The 16749-nt window shown below is 44.0% G+C and overlaps 1 protein-coding gene across 4 annotated transcripts in view; it reads right to left on the bottom strand.

Annotated features, from left to right (window-relative positions):
- Positions 1-16749, bottom strand: part of LOC118389094 (serum response factor) — a 34841-nt gene that overhangs the window by 15820 nt on the left and 2272 nt on the right. For all 4 annotated transcript variants that reach the window (XM_035778829.2, XM_035778828.2, XM_035778830.2 and 1 more), the window contains one exon: positions 587-856. In XM_035778829.2, coding sequence (XP_035634722.1) covers positions 587-856 — 270 coding nt within the window. The remainder of the gene's footprint in view (positions 1-586; positions 857-16749) is intronic.

Below are 16749 nucleotides of genomic sequence, written 5' to 3'. Positions count from 1 at the left end.
AAGGACCCTGTAGTGATGTCAACCGTTTAAGCAATATTATATCCTGCGAGGTTGAACTAGAACTTTGATCCAACGATTTGTTGTTGTTGCGTAAATAAATAAAAATTGGTCCCTACAAAAGTTCTCTGGCTTAAAGTTTGTTCTCCCACACACTTAACCAGAATAAGACGGTGAAGCTACCACTGGCGAGTGCCTTTAATTCTAACACAGTCTGAGATTAAGACAGCCAACACCCTTTTCAAGGGATGCTGAATGCAACTACAAGTTATGATATTCTACACTGGTTTTCTTTCCGGCACTGCATAGTAACCTAGCAAACCTCTTTGGTTCTGAAGCCTGTGCCCATTTCCCAACAGGAGAAAGAATGAACAGAGCAACAATATACCTCTTCCACATTATTATTATGCACAGTAGGCCAAAGAGTGACATGTTTGTTAATCTATTACTTTGAAAATCACCTCCATGCAACTGCTATGCTACAATCACCATATAAAGACAGCATTCGGCAACTCGATGCGGGTTAAACCAGGTGCTCTGAAGCAGCTATCCGTTGCGTTAATCCCAGGAGACTGTCTAACCACCTCACCTTGGTGGGCTCCGCGCAGCCGTCACCCTCCGACACCTGGTAGGTGAGGTCCGTCTCCTCGAAGCCTGTGGCGCTCATGCGCTGGTCGGTGGACGGGTCGTTGCGGGGCGGCGAATCGGGCGAGTTGAGGCACGTCTGGATGAGCGCCTTGCCCGTCTCACTGGTAATCATGGGCTGGAGCTTGCGTGTGGCAAACGTGTAGACGTGGCCCGTCTCGCTGGCCACCAGGAGGAGGACCTGGGTGCCCGTTAGAGTGGAGAGCTCGTAGGCCTGGGGGAGTGGGAAGAGGGATGAGAGAGTGCCAGGCATTAAATCAAACTTAATGTAGCCCTTTCCACCCACTGTCCCTGTCATCCCATATACGAGTTGAAAAATGTTTGTCATTGATAAGTGCCTACATTGGAACGCAGTGCCTGTAGAGTAACATGCTATACATGGTACAGAGCTCAGGTTCACCACTTCACAGCGCTGTATGGATTGACTGACAGCTGTTCTAAACTTGACCATGTGTGCAACAACAAGATGCCCCCCATCCTTCCGGCTAAACTGGGCTACTTTTGCACATTTGTTGTCTGAGTGAGGGAAATGCTGTAAATCGAGAGGAGTCGATGTGTTCTGAAAGATGAGACATTGAGGGTTATAATAAATATCGCTTTGATGTGTGCTTCACATTTCCATATTTGAACACATACATTTACAGTATCAAGCTTTATGAGCGCTGTTTGATCCACAGTTACAAGGCCGATATGCGTTATACCCTGGGTTGTCCTGAACACAATGAGCTTATGTTTGTCGTATTGTGAAGAAAATTAGACGCGAACACGTACTTAAATTCACTAATTCTATATGCACCAAAATTACAATCTGTTTCTCTGAAGTGCCTTTTGAAAGCCTAAGACTGAGATCGTATTTTATAACGTGGCTAGCCATGTTGGCAATAGAATAAGCTTTCAAATTATGCCCACCTGACCCAGACTGCGATATATAAATGTAAACAGCAATGGTATGACGGTGGGGACACAGAGCTGTGTTCAAAAATAAAAAACTACAAGTGTGCTTGCCTCAGTTCCTCAATGGCAAAGCTAGGAGAACTCAATAAAAGCACCTTATAGTTGAAAGTTCTTTCCTTGAGTCAAACGTGCATTGAAATTACTTAGGAACTGTACACAGTTTGGAGAGGTGTGTGACCTCTTGGAGACACCAGTTCGACCTCTCACTCAAAACCATTGTAATCGTTTTCTTATCTTGCACCTACTCCAAAATATAAATTAATATTCTTATTATGTTACTGAATGTGCAGTATCCAAGTATTTTTAATATGTCATTGACAAATGCTGTGAAAAGCACAATAAATAAAAAAATGCACAAAATCAAGAGTGTAAGGTTTGGATTCAGTCTAGTGTCCTCACCTTTGATCTGAAATAACCAAAATGTAATAATTTCCCCATAATCTCATGTTCTGGTTATGCATATGCTTTTTATAGTTCTTCTGTTAGAAACATTTCGATTGGGCCCTATCCACATAGGCCAATTTCCAGGAGTGTAAGGGGCTAAAATGCCTTTGAAAGCGCAATACACTTTACAGTAACACAATAAAAGAGAAAATGTGATTGTCAGTGCACAAATTAATTATCCATTTATCAATTTTAATTGCAAAACACATGTTAAAAATAGTCAAATTCTAATAAATAAATAAATAAATAAATTAACTGCTTCATCAAGAAAAATCCCATCGGACAGACGCTTGTCTGAGCAGACTTCTTTCGTTAACGGCAAACAGCACTTGGACACTGATGTTTCTATGGATATACAGAGGTCATCAAGTTGGGCGTCAATAGATATTAACAGGCCCTTGCATGTATATTTATCAATATATTGTAACATTTGTGATAGGCTATACTGTACCTATTGCATTACCCTACAGTTGCAGTGAATAGTCGTGTAAAACAAAATGGATGAATTACTAAATTGATTTGCATTTAGGATATAGGCCTAGAGTTTTTGTTCACAGGGTCTCAATGCAAAGTCATTTGAGACCTCATGAAAAGCTGTATACAGAGAGTGCTCATCTATACTACTCGTAGCTGTCTATTTACCACCACAGAACCAAGCTGGCAATAAGACCGCTCTCAAGCAAATCTATAAGGCTATAAGCAAAGAGGAAAATGCTCACCTAGAAGCGGCGCTCCTAGTAGCCAGGGACTTTAATGCAGGCAAACTTAAATCAGTTAACACATTTTTACCAGCATGTCACATGTGCAATCAGAGAAAAATTAAAAAAAATCCTAGACCACCTTTACTCCACACACAGAGATGCATACAAAGCTCTCCCCTGCCCTCCATTTGGCAAATCTGACCATAATTCTATCCTCCCGATTCCTGCTTACAAGCAAAAACTAAGGCAGGAAGTACCAGTGACTCGCTCAATATGAAAGTGGTCAGTTGATGCCGATGCTATGCTACAGGACTGTTTTGCAAGCACAGACTGGAATATGTTCCGGGATTCATCCAATAGCATTGGAGTATAACATCTCAGTCATCGGCTTCATCAATGAGTGCATCGACGACGTCGCCCCCACAGTGACCGTACGTACACATCCCATCCAGAAGCCATGGATTACAGGCAACATTAGCATTGAGATAAAGGATAGAACTGCCGCTTTCAAGGAGCCTGACACTAATTCGGAATCTTATAAATCCCGCTATGCCCTCAGACGAACCATCAAACAAGCAAAATGTCAATACAGGATTAAGATTGAATCCTACTACACAGGCTCTGACGCTCGTCGGATGTGGCAAGGCTTGAAAACAATTGCGGACTACAAAGGGAAACACAGACGCGAGCTGCTCAGTGATGTGAGCCTACCAGACGAGCTAAATGCCTTTTATGCTCACTTTGAGGCAAGCAACACTGAAGCATGCACGAGAACACCAGCTGTTTTGGATGACTGTGTGATAACGTGCACGGTAGCCGATGTGAACAAAACCTTTAAAAACAGGTCAACATTCAAAGCCGCTTGGCCAGTCAGATTACCAGGACATGTACTCAAAGCATGCACGGACCAACTGGCAAGTGTCTTCATTGAAATTTTCAGCCTATCCCTGACCGAATCTGTAATACCTATATGTTTCAAGCAGACCACCATAGTCCCTGTGCCCTAGGAATAGAAGGTAGCCTGCCTAAATGATTACCACCCAGTGGCACTCACGTCAGTAGCCATGAAGTGCTTTGAAAGGCTGGTCATGGCTCACATCAACAGTATCCCCCAGGATACCATAGACCCACTCCAATTCCCATACCGCCCAAACAGATCCACAGATGACACAATCTTAATCACACTCCACACTGCCCTTTCCCACCTGGACAAAAGGAACACCTATGTGAGAATGCTGTTCATTGACTACAGCTCAGTGTTCAACACCATAGTGCCGACAAAGCTCATCACTAAGCTAAGGACCATGGGACTAAACACCTTCCTCTGCAACTGGATCCTGGACTTCCTGGTGGGCGGCCCGCAGGTGGTAAGAGTAGGCAAAAACACGTCTGCCACGCTAATTCTTAACACTGGGGCCCCTCAGAAGTGTGTACTTAGTCCCCTCCTGTATTCCCTGTTCACCCACAACTGCATGGCCAAACACGACTCCAACACCATCAAGTTTGCTGACAACACAACAGTGGTAGGTAGGCCTGATCACCGACAACAATGAAACCACCTATAAGATGGAAGTCAAAGAACTGGCAGGACAACAACCTGTCCCTCAATGTGAGCAACACAAAGGAGCTGATCGTGGACTACAGGAAAAGGTGGGCCGAACAGGCCCCCGTTAACAACAACGGGGCTGTAGTGGAGCGGGTAGACAGTTTCAAGTACCTTTTTGTCCACATCACCAACGAACTATCATGGTCCAAACTAGAGTTCGACCGATTATGATTTTTCAACGCCGATACCGATTGTTGGAGGACCAAAAAAGCAGATACCGATTAATCGGCTGATTTAAACATTTTTATTTATTTGTAATAATGACAATTACAACAAAACTGAATTAAGACTTACTTTAACTTAATATAAAACAAATAAAATCAATGTAGCCTCAAATAAATAATGAAACATGTTCAATTTGGTTTAAATAATGCAAAAACAAAGTGTTGGAGAAGAAAGTAATATGTGCCATGTAAAAATGTGTGCCATGTAAAATATGTGCCATGTAAAAAAGCTAACGTTTAAGTTCCTTGCTCAGAACATGAGAACATATTAAAGTTGGTGGGTCCTTTTAACATGAGACTTCAATATTCCAAGGTAAGAGGTTTTAGGTTGTAGTTAATATAGTATTTATAAGACCATTTCTCTCTATACCATTTGTATTTCATATACCTTTGACTATTGGATGTTCTTATAGGCACTTGCCAGTGTAACAGTATAGCTTCCGTCCCTCTCCTCACCCCTACCTGGGCTCGAACCAGGAACACATCGACAATAGCCACACTCGAAGCATTGTTTGAAACAGTATTAGCGCACACCCAGCTAGCCATTTCACATTGGTTACACCAGCCATTAGGCTGCTAGGCTTGAAGTCATAAACAGCGCTGTGCTTGCAAAGAGCTGCTGGCAAAACGCACGAAAGTGCTGTTTGAATGAATGATTACAGGCCTGCTGCTGCTCAGTCAGACTGCTCTATCGAATCAGACTTAATTATAACATAATAACACACAGAAATACGAGCCTTGGTCATTAATATGATCGAATCCGGAAACTATCATTTCGAAAACAAAACGTTTATTATTTCAGCGAAATACGGAAGGAACCGTTCGGTATTTCATCTAACATCTCTAAGTCTAAATATTCTTGTTACATTGCACAACCTTCAATACATGTCATACTTACGTAACATTGTGGCAAATTAGTTCGCAATGAGTCAGGCAGCCCAAACTGTTGCATATACCCTGACTCTGCGTGCAATGAACGCAAGAGAAATGACACAATTTCCCCTGGTTAAAACTTGTTAAGGCAGTGGTCCCGTGGTGGGAACATATATCAGCGGAAATTTCAAGTAAGCCACGTATAGTTTTTGATAAAACTCAAACTTTCATTAAAATGCACATACAATATACTGAATTAAAGCTACACTCGTTGTGAATCTAGTTACCGAGTCAGATTTGTAAAATGCTTTTCGGCGAAAGCATGAGAAGCTATTATCTGATAGCATGTATCCCCCAAATACTGCACCGTCACCTAACGACAGATTTTGCGATAGCCGGGGGCTACTCAGAACGCAGAAATCAAATATAAAACATTCATTACCTTTGACGAGCTTCTTTCTTGGCACTCCTAGATGTCCCATAAACATCATTTTGGGTCTTTTTTTCGATTAAATCTGTCCATATATAGCCAAGATATCGATCTATGAAGACTGTGTGATAAACTAAAAAAAATAGCGTTTCATAACGTAACGTCATTTTTTAAAATGAAAAAAGTCGACGATAAACTTTCACAAAACACTTTGAAATACTTTTGTAATGCAACTTTAGGTATTAGTACACGTTAATAAGCGCTAAAATTCATCAGGAGGCGATGTAAATTCTATAGGTGTCCGTCGGAACATAATGTCTGAAGAAATCTCAACCAAAACATCCGGTCGGTGACCGGAGGGAATCGGTTCCCTTGTGTCGGTTTGACCAAGAATCACATTTAACATTTACATTACATTTAAGTCATTTAGCAGACGCTCTTATCCAGAGCGACTTACAAATTGGTGCATTCACCTTATGACATCCAGTGGAACAGTCACTTTACAATAGTGCATCTAAATCTTAAGGGGGGTGAGAAGGATTACTTATCCTATCCTAGGTATTCCTTAAAGAGGTGGGGTTTCAGGTGTCTCCGGAAGGTGGTGATTGACTCCGCTGTCCTGGCGTCGTGAGGGAGTTTGTTCCACCATTGGGGGCCAGAGCAGCGAACAGTTTTGACTGGGCTGAGCGGGAACTGTACTTCCTCAGTGGTAGGGAGGCGAGCAGGCCAGAGGTGGATGAACGCAGTGCCCTTGTTTGGGTGTAGGGCCTGATCAGAGCCTGGAGGTACTGAGGTGCCGTTCCCCTCACAGCTCCGTAGGCAAGCACCATGGTCTTGTAGCGGATGCGAGCTTCAACTGGAAGCCAGTGGAGAGAGCGGAGGAGCGGGGTGACGTGAGAGAACTTGGGAAGGTTGAACACCAGACGGGCTGCGGCGTTCTGGATGAGTTGTAGGGGTTTAATGGCACAGGCAGGGAGCCCAGCCAACAGCGAGTTGCAGTAATCCAGACGGGAGATGACAAGTGCCTGGATTAGGACCTGCGCCGCTTCCTGTGTGAGGCAGGGTCGTACTCTGCGTATGTTGTAGAGCATGAACCTACAGGAACGGGCCACCGCCTTGATGTTAGTTGAGAACGACAGGGTGTTGTCCAGGATCACGCCATGGTTCTTAGCGCTCTGGGAGGAGGACACAATGGAGTTGTCAACCGTGATGGCGAGATCATGGAACGGGCAGTCCTTCCCCGGGAGGAAGAGCAGCTCCGTCTTGCCGAGGTTCAGCTTGAGGTGGTGATCCGTCATCCACACTGATATGTCTGCCAGACATGCAGAGATGCGATTCGCCACCTGGTCATCAGAAGGGGGAAAGGAGAAGATTAATTGTGTGTCGTCTGCATAGCAATGATAGGAGAGACCATGTGAGGTTATGACAGAGCCAAGTGACTTGGTGTATAGCGAGAATAGGAGAGGGCCTAGAACAGAGCCCTGGGGACACCAGTGGTGAGAGTGCGTGGTGAGGAGACAGATTCTCGCCACGCCACCTGGTAGGAGCGACCTGTCAGGTAGGACGCAATCCAAGCGTGGGCCGCGCCGGAGATGCCCAACTCGGAGAGGGTGGAGAGGAGGATCTGATGGTTCACAGTATCGAAGGCAGCCGATAGGTCTAGAAGGATGAGAGCAGAGGAGAGAGTTAGCTTTAGCGGTGCGGAGCGCCTCCGTGATACAGAGAAGAGCAGTCTCAGTTGAATGACTAGTCTTGAAACCTGACTGGTTTGGATCAAGAAGGTCATTCAGAGAGAGATAGCGGGAGAGCTGGCCAAGGACGGCACGTTCAAGAGTTTTGGAGAGAAAAGAAAGAAGGGATACTGGTCTGTAGTTGTTGACATCGGAGGGATCGAGTGTAGGTTTTTTCAGAAGGGGTGCAACTCTCGCTCTCTTGAAGACGGAAGGGGCGTAGCCAGCGGTCAGGGATGAGTTGATGAGCGAGGTGAGGTAAGGGAGAAGGTCTCCGGAAATGGTCTGGAGAAGAGAGGAGGGGATAGGGTCAAGCGGGCAGGTTGTTGGGCGGCCGGCCGTCACAAGACGCGAGATTTCATCTGGAGAGAGAGGGGAGAAAGAGGTCAGAGCACAGGGTAGGGCAGTGTGAGCAGAACCAGCGGTGCCGTTTGACTTAGCAAACGAGGATCGGATGTCGTCGACCTTCTTTTCAAAATGGTTGACGAAGTCATCTGCAGAGAGGGAGGGGGGGAGGATTCAGGAGGGAGGAGAAGGTGGCAAAGAGCTTCCTAGGGTTAGAGGCAGATGCTTGGAATTTAGAGTGGTAGAAAATGGCTTTAGCAGCAGAGACAGAGGAGGAAAATGTAGAGAGGAGGGAGTGAAAGGATGCAAGGTCCGCAGGGAGGTGAGTTTTCCTCCATTTCCGCTCGGCTGCCCGGAGCCCTGTTCTGTGAGCTCGCAATGAGTCGTCAAACCACGGGGCGGGAGGGGAGGACCGAGCCGGCCTGGAGGATAGGGGACATAGAGTCAAAGGATGCAGAAAGGGAGGAGAGGAGGGTTGAGGAGGCAGAATCAGGAGATAGGTTGGAGAAGGTTTGAGCAGAGGGAAGAGATGATAAGATGGAAGAGGAGAGAGTAGCGGGGGAGAGAGAGCGAAGGTTGGGACAGCACGATACCATCCGAGTAGGGGCAGTGTGGGAGGTGTTAGATGAGAGCGAGAGGGAAAAGGATACAAGGTAGTGGTCAGAGACTTGGAGGGAGTTGCAATGAGGTTAGTGGAAGAACAGCATCTAGTAAAGATGAGGTCGAGCGTATTGCCTGCCTTGTGAGTAGGGGGAAGGTGAGAGGGTGAGGTCAAAAGAGGAGAGGAGTGGAAAGAAGGAGGCAGAGAGGAATGAGTCAAAGGTAGACGTGGGGAGGTTAAAGTCGCCCAGCACTGTGAGAGGTGAGCCGTCCTCAGGAAAGGAGCTTATCAAGGTATCAAGCTCATTGATGAACTCTCCGAGGAACCTGGAGGGCGGTAAATGATAAGGATGTTAAGCTTGAAAGGGCTGGTAACTGTGACAGCATGGAATTCAAAGGAGGCGATAGACAGATGGGTAAGGGAGAAAGAGAGAATGACCACTTGGGAGAGATGAGGATCCCGGTGCCACCACCCCGCTGACCAGAAGCTCTCGGGGTGTGCGAGAACACGTGGGCGGACGAAGAGAGAGCAGTAGGAGTAGCAGTGTTGTCTGTGGTGATCCATGTTTCCGTCAGTGCCAAGAAGTCGAGGGACTGGAGGGAGGCATAGGCTGAGATGAACTCTGCCTTGTTGGCCGCAGATCGGCAGTTCCAGAGGCTACCGGAGACCTGGAACACCACGTGGGTCGTGCGCGCTGGGACCACCAGATTAGGGTGGCCGCGGCCACGCGGTGTGGAGCGTTTGTATGGTCTGTGCAGAGAGGAGAGAACAGGGATAGACAGACACATAGTTGACAGGCTATAGAAGAGGCTACGCTAATGCAAAGGAGATTGGACTGACAAGTGGACTACACGTCTCGAATGCTCAGAAAGTTAAGCTTACGTAGCAAGAATCTTATTGACTAAAATGATTAAAATGATACAGTACTGCTGAAGTAGGCTAGCTGGCAGTGGCTGCGTTGTTGACACTACACTAATCAAGTCGTTCCGTTGAGTTTAATAGTTTCTGCAGTGCTGCTATTCGGGGGCTAGCTGGCTAGCTAGCAGTGTTGTTTACGTTACGTTGCGTTAAAATAACGACGTTAAAAGAACGACAATAGCTGGCTAGCTAACCTAGAAAATCGCTCTAGACTACACAATTATCTTTGATACAATGACGGCTATGTAGCTAGCTACGATCAAACAAATCAAACCGTTGTACTGTAATGAAATGAGAATGTGAAAATGTGATATTACCTGTGAATGCGACCGGGTTGTTGAGTTCTATTCAGTAGACGTTGGCTAGCTGTTAGCTGTTAGCTGTTGGCTAGCTAGCAGAGTCTCCTACGTTAAGGACGACAAATAGCTGGCTAGCTAACCTCGGTAAATTAAGATAATCACTCTAAGACTACACACTCTAAACTACACAATTATCTTGGATACGAAGACAGCAAAGACAACTATGTAGCTAGCTAACACTACACTAATCAAGTCGTTCAGTTGAGTGTAATAGTTACTACAGTGCTAATCGGTAGGCGTTTGCTAGCTGGCTAATAGCAGTGAGGACTACGTTAGGACAACGAAATACGATAATTATGCAATTATCTTTGATACAAAGACGGCTATGTAGCTAGCTAAGAAGAAATTGCTAAGATTAGACAAATCAAACCGTTGTACTATAATGAAATGTAATGAAAAAGTTATACTACCTGCGGAGCGAAGTGCCGATGCGATCGCTCGCTCCAACCCGGAAGTACCGAAGCCGAATCAAATGACAAGACTCTAGACATCGTGTGGAAGCTGTAGGCACTGCAACCTCGGCCTCATTTAATCCGGTTCACTTTGAACAATTCCTGGAAGTAGCACATGGATATTTATTTCCATTTTCAGCGATCAGATTTTCCTGCATTTTTCGATGAAACGGACGTTCTGTTATAGTCACAGCCGTGATTTAACCAGTTTTAGAAACGTCTGAGTGTTTTCTATCCACACATTCTAATCATATGCATATACTATATTCCTGGCATGAATAGCAGGGTGCTGAAATGTTGCGCGATTTTTAACAAAAAGCTGCGAAAAGCTGCTTAAATTCTCGACTTCCCTAACAGGTTTTAATATTGCCTGCTAAACTGGATTAGTAGTTACAACTAGTGATTATGATTGATTGTTTATTATACGATAAGTTTAATTCTAGCTAGCAATTTACCTTGGCTTCTACTGCATTCGCGTAACAGGCAGGCTACTCGTGGAGTGCAATGGTTAGAGCGTTGGACTAGTTAACTGTGCGGTTGCAAGATTGGAACTCCTGAGCTGACAAGGTAATAATCTTTCGTTCTGCCCCTGAACAAGGCAGTTAACCCACAGTTCCTAGGCAGTCATTGAAACTAAGAATGTGTTCTTAACTGACTTGCCTAGTTAAATAAAAGGCATGTATAAAAAGAAAATTAAATCGGCGCCCAAAAGTACCGATTTCCGATTGTTATGACAACTTGAAATCGGCCCCAATTAGGCGGTGTCAGCGGAAAGCCCATAAAATTGTCAGAGACTCCAGTCACCCAAGTTATAGACCTTTTTCTCTGCTACCGCACGACAAGCGGTAGCAGAGCGCCAGGTCTAGGTCTAAAAGGCTCCTTAACAGCTTCTACCCCCAAGCCATAAGACTGCTGAACAATTAATAAAATCGCCACTGGACAATTTACATTGACACCCCCCTTCCCTTTTGTACATTGCTGCTACTCGCTGTTTATTATCTATGCATAGTCACTTCACCCCCACCTACATGTACAAATGACCTCATCTAACCTGTATCCCCGCACTGACTCGGTACCGGTGGCCCCTGTATATGGCCTCATTATTGTGCTACTTTTTTTTTATTTTAGTCCACGTGGTAAAAAAAAATGTCTAGCTCTTCTTGAACTGCACTGTTGGTTAAGGGTTTATAAGTAAGCATTTCACAGTGAAGTCTACACTTGTTGTATCCGGCCATGTGACAAATAAAGTTTGATTTGATATAAACTCCTGACCAACACTAACTGTTCCCTTTACCTGTATCACTCATAACTGGCTTCATTGAGCCCAAATCATTTCCCTAATTGTTCTACACAGCCCAAATCATTTCCCTAATTTATGACAAGTTATTCCTTTTTCTAACCAGCTTAATCCCAAAATCAAAATGACAGTACATTTTTTTTTTAACCTTTATTTAACCAGGCAAGTCAGTTAAGAACATATTCTTATTTTCAATGAACTGCCTGTTCAGGGGCAGAACGACAGATTTGTACCTTGTCAGCTCGGGGGTTTGAACTCGCAACCTTCCGGTTACTAGTCCAACGCTCTAACCACTAGGCTACGCTGCCGCCCCATATGATATTCAATGCAAACATTATACAAATGTGCTCTGACAACACTTTTGGCGCAAACACACAGAATTCCTTAGCACTGATTCAATGTGGTGTGGCAGCAAGCACATCTTCTAACTAACAAGTATTTATTGATATTGGAGAGAACAATGAACATGGTCTCTGGGCTGTGGTCCTACAAGTGGAGAGAGTCAGGCTAGTGATTATTGGGAGAGTAAGAGGTAAATGTTTCTGAACAAGCGCATTAGTTGCTTAGAGCAGTGCAAGGCCACGTTCAGATGGCAAATGTTGTGGATAATTGCAAATAGAAATGTCATGAATAGAACTAACGGGATTCCTTACTTAGAATGTCAGAAGGTCATGTTTGTTCCACACAGGCTATTAGTACCACAACCCAGTGCCCTACTTAATGCAGCCTAGAACAAGCTTCCTTCCAACATGCATAGCTATTTCTTAAAAGCTTTTAACAGGATCTCGTTGAGCACAAGCTGTTGTTTCTAAGGGGAACCCCACAGCCATGCATAACATTGTGCCTGTGTACGCAGCAGGAAGCATGGCTCTAACAAGCTCAGAGCTCCCAGGCACTATTGTAGTAGGAGGGGAGGGGATCTTTTTTGGCAGCAGCCATTGGCCAGTTGGCTGTGTATGCTATTCAATGAATTCAAGCACTTTATGGTGCTCATAAAACTGGAATGACATCAGAAAGCAACCAGTGTTAGTTAGAAAACAAGGCTACAAAGACAGGAAGTGGCAAACGATAGGAAGGAGAATATAGAGTTGAAGAGATTGAGCGAGTTAGGCCTAGCTCTCCTGTATCCTCCACTTTGCAGCAACACTTTCTGTAGGTTGTCATTTGTGCGGACACCCACCCACACACCAACCCTGGGCTGGCAGGTAACGCTCTTGGATTCATTCTTGTGCGTTGGGCCAGTAACAAAGATCGCTGGTTCGAATCCCCAAACCAGCTTGGTGGAAAGATCTGCCGTTCACCCTTGAGCAACACAACTTCTCTCTGGGCCCTGATGATGTCAATTACAGCAGCTGCCTGCACCTTTCTGATTCAGAGGGGTTGGGATAAATGTGGAAGACACATTTTGGTTGAATGCATTCAGTTGTCCAACTGACTAGGTATCCCCTTTCCCACACAGTATATGCACAAGTGGCATTGCATTATTGCAGAGGGGAAAGAACCTTGTGGTTGCCTAGGCACCTACACAGTATCGCTCTGTAAGGGGGGTTGGCAGTGCACCATGGAGGAGCAGTGATGGCTCAAAGACGTGGCACATCAAAGTAGCGCCTTACTCCATCTTCCACATTGCAGTCTGATTTTCCAAGCGATCCAAAGCCTCCTGGGGTAGCCTGTTGCGTACACAGGCACACCCCCAAAGACAACTGCTCCCCGGGCGCCGTGGATGTAGATTTAGGCAGACTCCTACAACTCTCTGAATCAGAGGAGATGGGTTAAAAGTGGAAGATGCATTCAGTTGTGCAACGGACTGACTTAGGTAGCCCCTTTCATTGCCTGTTTTGTAACAGAGGTTATCAAAAAAAAATTTGCCCCTCCCTGCTGCATACAGCATACCTGGGTACGGAAATCTGTGAAGTATCCCTGCCCTGAGCGGGATTGTTTAACTCCTGAAGGCCTTCGCAGACTGTACGTAAGAATCGGTCTTAAGAGTATCGCATTACACTGTGCAATATTAGCAAATTAAAATATTGATATCAACCTGGCCAGATTGTATGATTTGCTTCGGTTCTGTCGTCACAGTCGGCGGTTAGCTTGTGAGGCTACGTCAACTGCAGCGGTGTATTTGATCTGCACATGTGCCGGCAGCACCAGTCTCACTCAATGCTCAGGCACGAGTGAATGGAGTTCAGAAAATAACATCTTACAAATAATTCAAACTTTACATGTCCGAACTCAGAATCAAAATAGGCTTCCTCAAAATAACATGGTTGCTGTGGAAGAATGTTGTGCATTTACAGTGGGGCAAAAAAGTATTTTGTCAGCCACCAATTGTGCAAGTTATCCCACTTAAAAAGATGAGGCCTGTAATTTTCATCATAGGTACACTTCAACTACGACAGACAAAATGAGAAAATAAAAATCCAGAAAATCACATTGTAGGATTTTTAATGAATTTATTTGCAAATTATGGTGGAAAATAAGTATTTGGTCAATAACAAAAGTGGACATTTTGTCTTTGCAAAGGCCTTAATGTAATCTACTCATAGTACAGTTCAGGTAGCCTAACAGATAACTGGCCAAGTTCCCTGAGCTTAAAGCCCCTTTGAGTAGGAAACATTAATTCCCAACCTAAATACCTCCCTGCTTTTCAAACCAAATGATCTCCTTCACCAGACACTTACTAGCCTGCGAACAAGGGTTGAGAGCTTCAAGTTCCTTGTGTGCAAATCACTAAAGGACTTAAGATTGTCCAAATGGCGACAGCTCCTCTTCCCCCTCAGGAAGTTGAAAAGGTTTGGCATGGGCCCTCAAATTCTCAAAAAGTTACACATTGAGAACATCTTGACTGGCTGCATAATAACTGACTGGCTGCATAAGGTTTCTGGATCGAAGCCCAGAGATGACAAGGTAAAAATCTGTCGTTCTGCCCGTGAAAAAGACAGTTAACCCCCTGTTCCCTGGTAGGCTGTCATTGTAAATAAGAATTTGTTCTTAACTGACTTGCCTAGTTAAAGATTAAAAAAAAGAATCATTGCTTTGTATGGCAACAGCACCGCCCTCAATCGCATGGCACTACAGAGGGTAGTGCAGACAGCCCAGCACATCACTGGGACAGAGCACCCTGCCATCCAGGACCTCTTATCAGGTGGTGTGAAAGGAAGACCTAGGGAAATCGTTAAAGACTCCAGCCAACAAAGCCAAAGACTTGTCTCCGCATCAAGTCTGACACCAACAGACTCCTGAACAGCTTCTATCCCCATGGCATAAGACTGCTAAATAGCAATGACACTCCAGCACACACATTTATACTGACTCTACACTAGAGGTCGACCGACTGATTTTTCAACACCGATACCGATTATTGGAGGACCAAAAAAAAGCCAATACCGATTAAATCGGCTGATATTTATATATACACATTTGTAATAATGACAATTACAACAATACTGAATTAACACTTATTTTTACTTAAATTAGTCTCAAATAAATAATGAAACATGTTCAATTTGGTTTAAATAATGCAAAAACAAAGTGTTGGAGAAGAAAGTAAAAGTGCCATGTAAGAAAGCTAATGTTTAAGTTCCTTGCTCAGAACATGAGAACATATGAAAGCTGGTGGTTCCTTTTAACACGAGTCTTCAATATTCCCAGGTAAGAAGCTTTAGGTTGCAGTTATTATCGGAATATTTACCTCTATACCACTTGTATATCATATACCTTTGACTATTGGACGTTCTTATAGTCACTATAGTATTGCCAGCCTAATCTCGGGAGTAGATAGGCTTGAAGTCAAAAACAGCACAATGCTTGAAGCACAGCAAAGAGCTGCTGGCAAACATAGGAAAGTGCTGTTTGAATGAATGCTTACGAGCCTGCTGCTGCCCACCACTGCTCAGTCAGACTGCTCTATCAAATCATAGACTTAATTATAATAAACACACAGAAATATGAGCCGTAGGTCATTAATTGTTAAATCCAGAAACTATAATTTCGAAAACAAAACGTTTTTTTTTATTTCAGTAAAATACAGAACCGTTCACCGTATTTTATCTAACGAGTGGCATCTCTAAGTCTAAATATATACAAGAAATTAATGTTAGCAGGCAATATTAACTAAATATGCAGGTTTAAAATATATATACTTGTGTGTTGATTTTAAGAAAGGCGTTAATGTTTATGGTTAGGTACACATTGGTGAAATGACGGGGCCTTTTTCACAAATGCACTTGTTAAATCATCACCCGTTTGACAAAGTAGGCTGTGATTCGATGATAAATTAACAGGCACCATATCGATTATATGCAACGCAGGACAAGCTAGATAAACTAGTAATATCAACAACCACGTGTAGTTAACTAGTGATTATGTTAAGATTGATTGTTTTTTTTATAAGATAAGTTTAATGCTAGCTAGCAACTTACCTTGCCTCCTTGCTGCACTCACGTAACAGGTGGTTAGCCTGCCACGCAGTCTCCTCGTGGAGTGCAATGTAATCGGAGTCCAAAAATGCAGATTACTGATTGTTATGAAAACGGCCCTGCCGATTAATTGATCGACCATACACTACACACAATCATTTACACTCCTGTATCTCTGTTTATCAAATATATCCTGATGCCTAGTCACCTTACCCGTATGAATACCTAACTCTGTCACTCCAGTATCCCTGCATATTGTAAATATGTTATTGGAACTGACCCTGTATACAGCTTCTTACTTTTGCATGTTTTTGTTCTACCTTGTTATTTTGTAGAGCTTGCAAGAAAGGCATGTCAGTGTACTTGTGACATTAAAACTTGACCACAGGCCTGAGGAACACATGCATGCTGCTGCTGTAGTCCCATTTGACAGACTTATCTAGGATGAGGTTATCACCCTACACATGATGACCCAACCTAAATGCAAATAGTGTCATACCTAACCAAACAGGCCAGATCAAACAATATTGAGCTGCCTTGAAAAGAAAGTGGCTTTGGCAGGAAGTATTTGCATGCTCAGGTTTTTACTGGGCTATAACTTGGGGAGGTGATTGCTGGAATGCATTAAAATGTTCTTCTCACCAGTTTCTATTGATCCTCTGTAGAAGCTGAATTGTTCTACAAAGCTAATCAAGTCCTGGAACTATATAGCAGCTCATGAAAAGTAGCTACTCTGGACAGCCTAATCAAGAACC

This window comes from Oncorhynchus keta, chromosome 10 (assembly GCF_023373465.1).
Source record: "Oncorhynchus keta strain PuntledgeMale-10-30-2019 chromosome 10, Oket_V2, whole genome shotgun sequence".
NCBI lineage: Eukaryota > Metazoa > Chordata > Actinopteri > Salmoniformes > Salmonidae > Oncorhynchus > Oncorhynchus keta.
The sequence above is the reverse complement of the archived record's forward strand: the minus strand, read 5'-3'. Positions and strand labels throughout refer to the sequence as shown.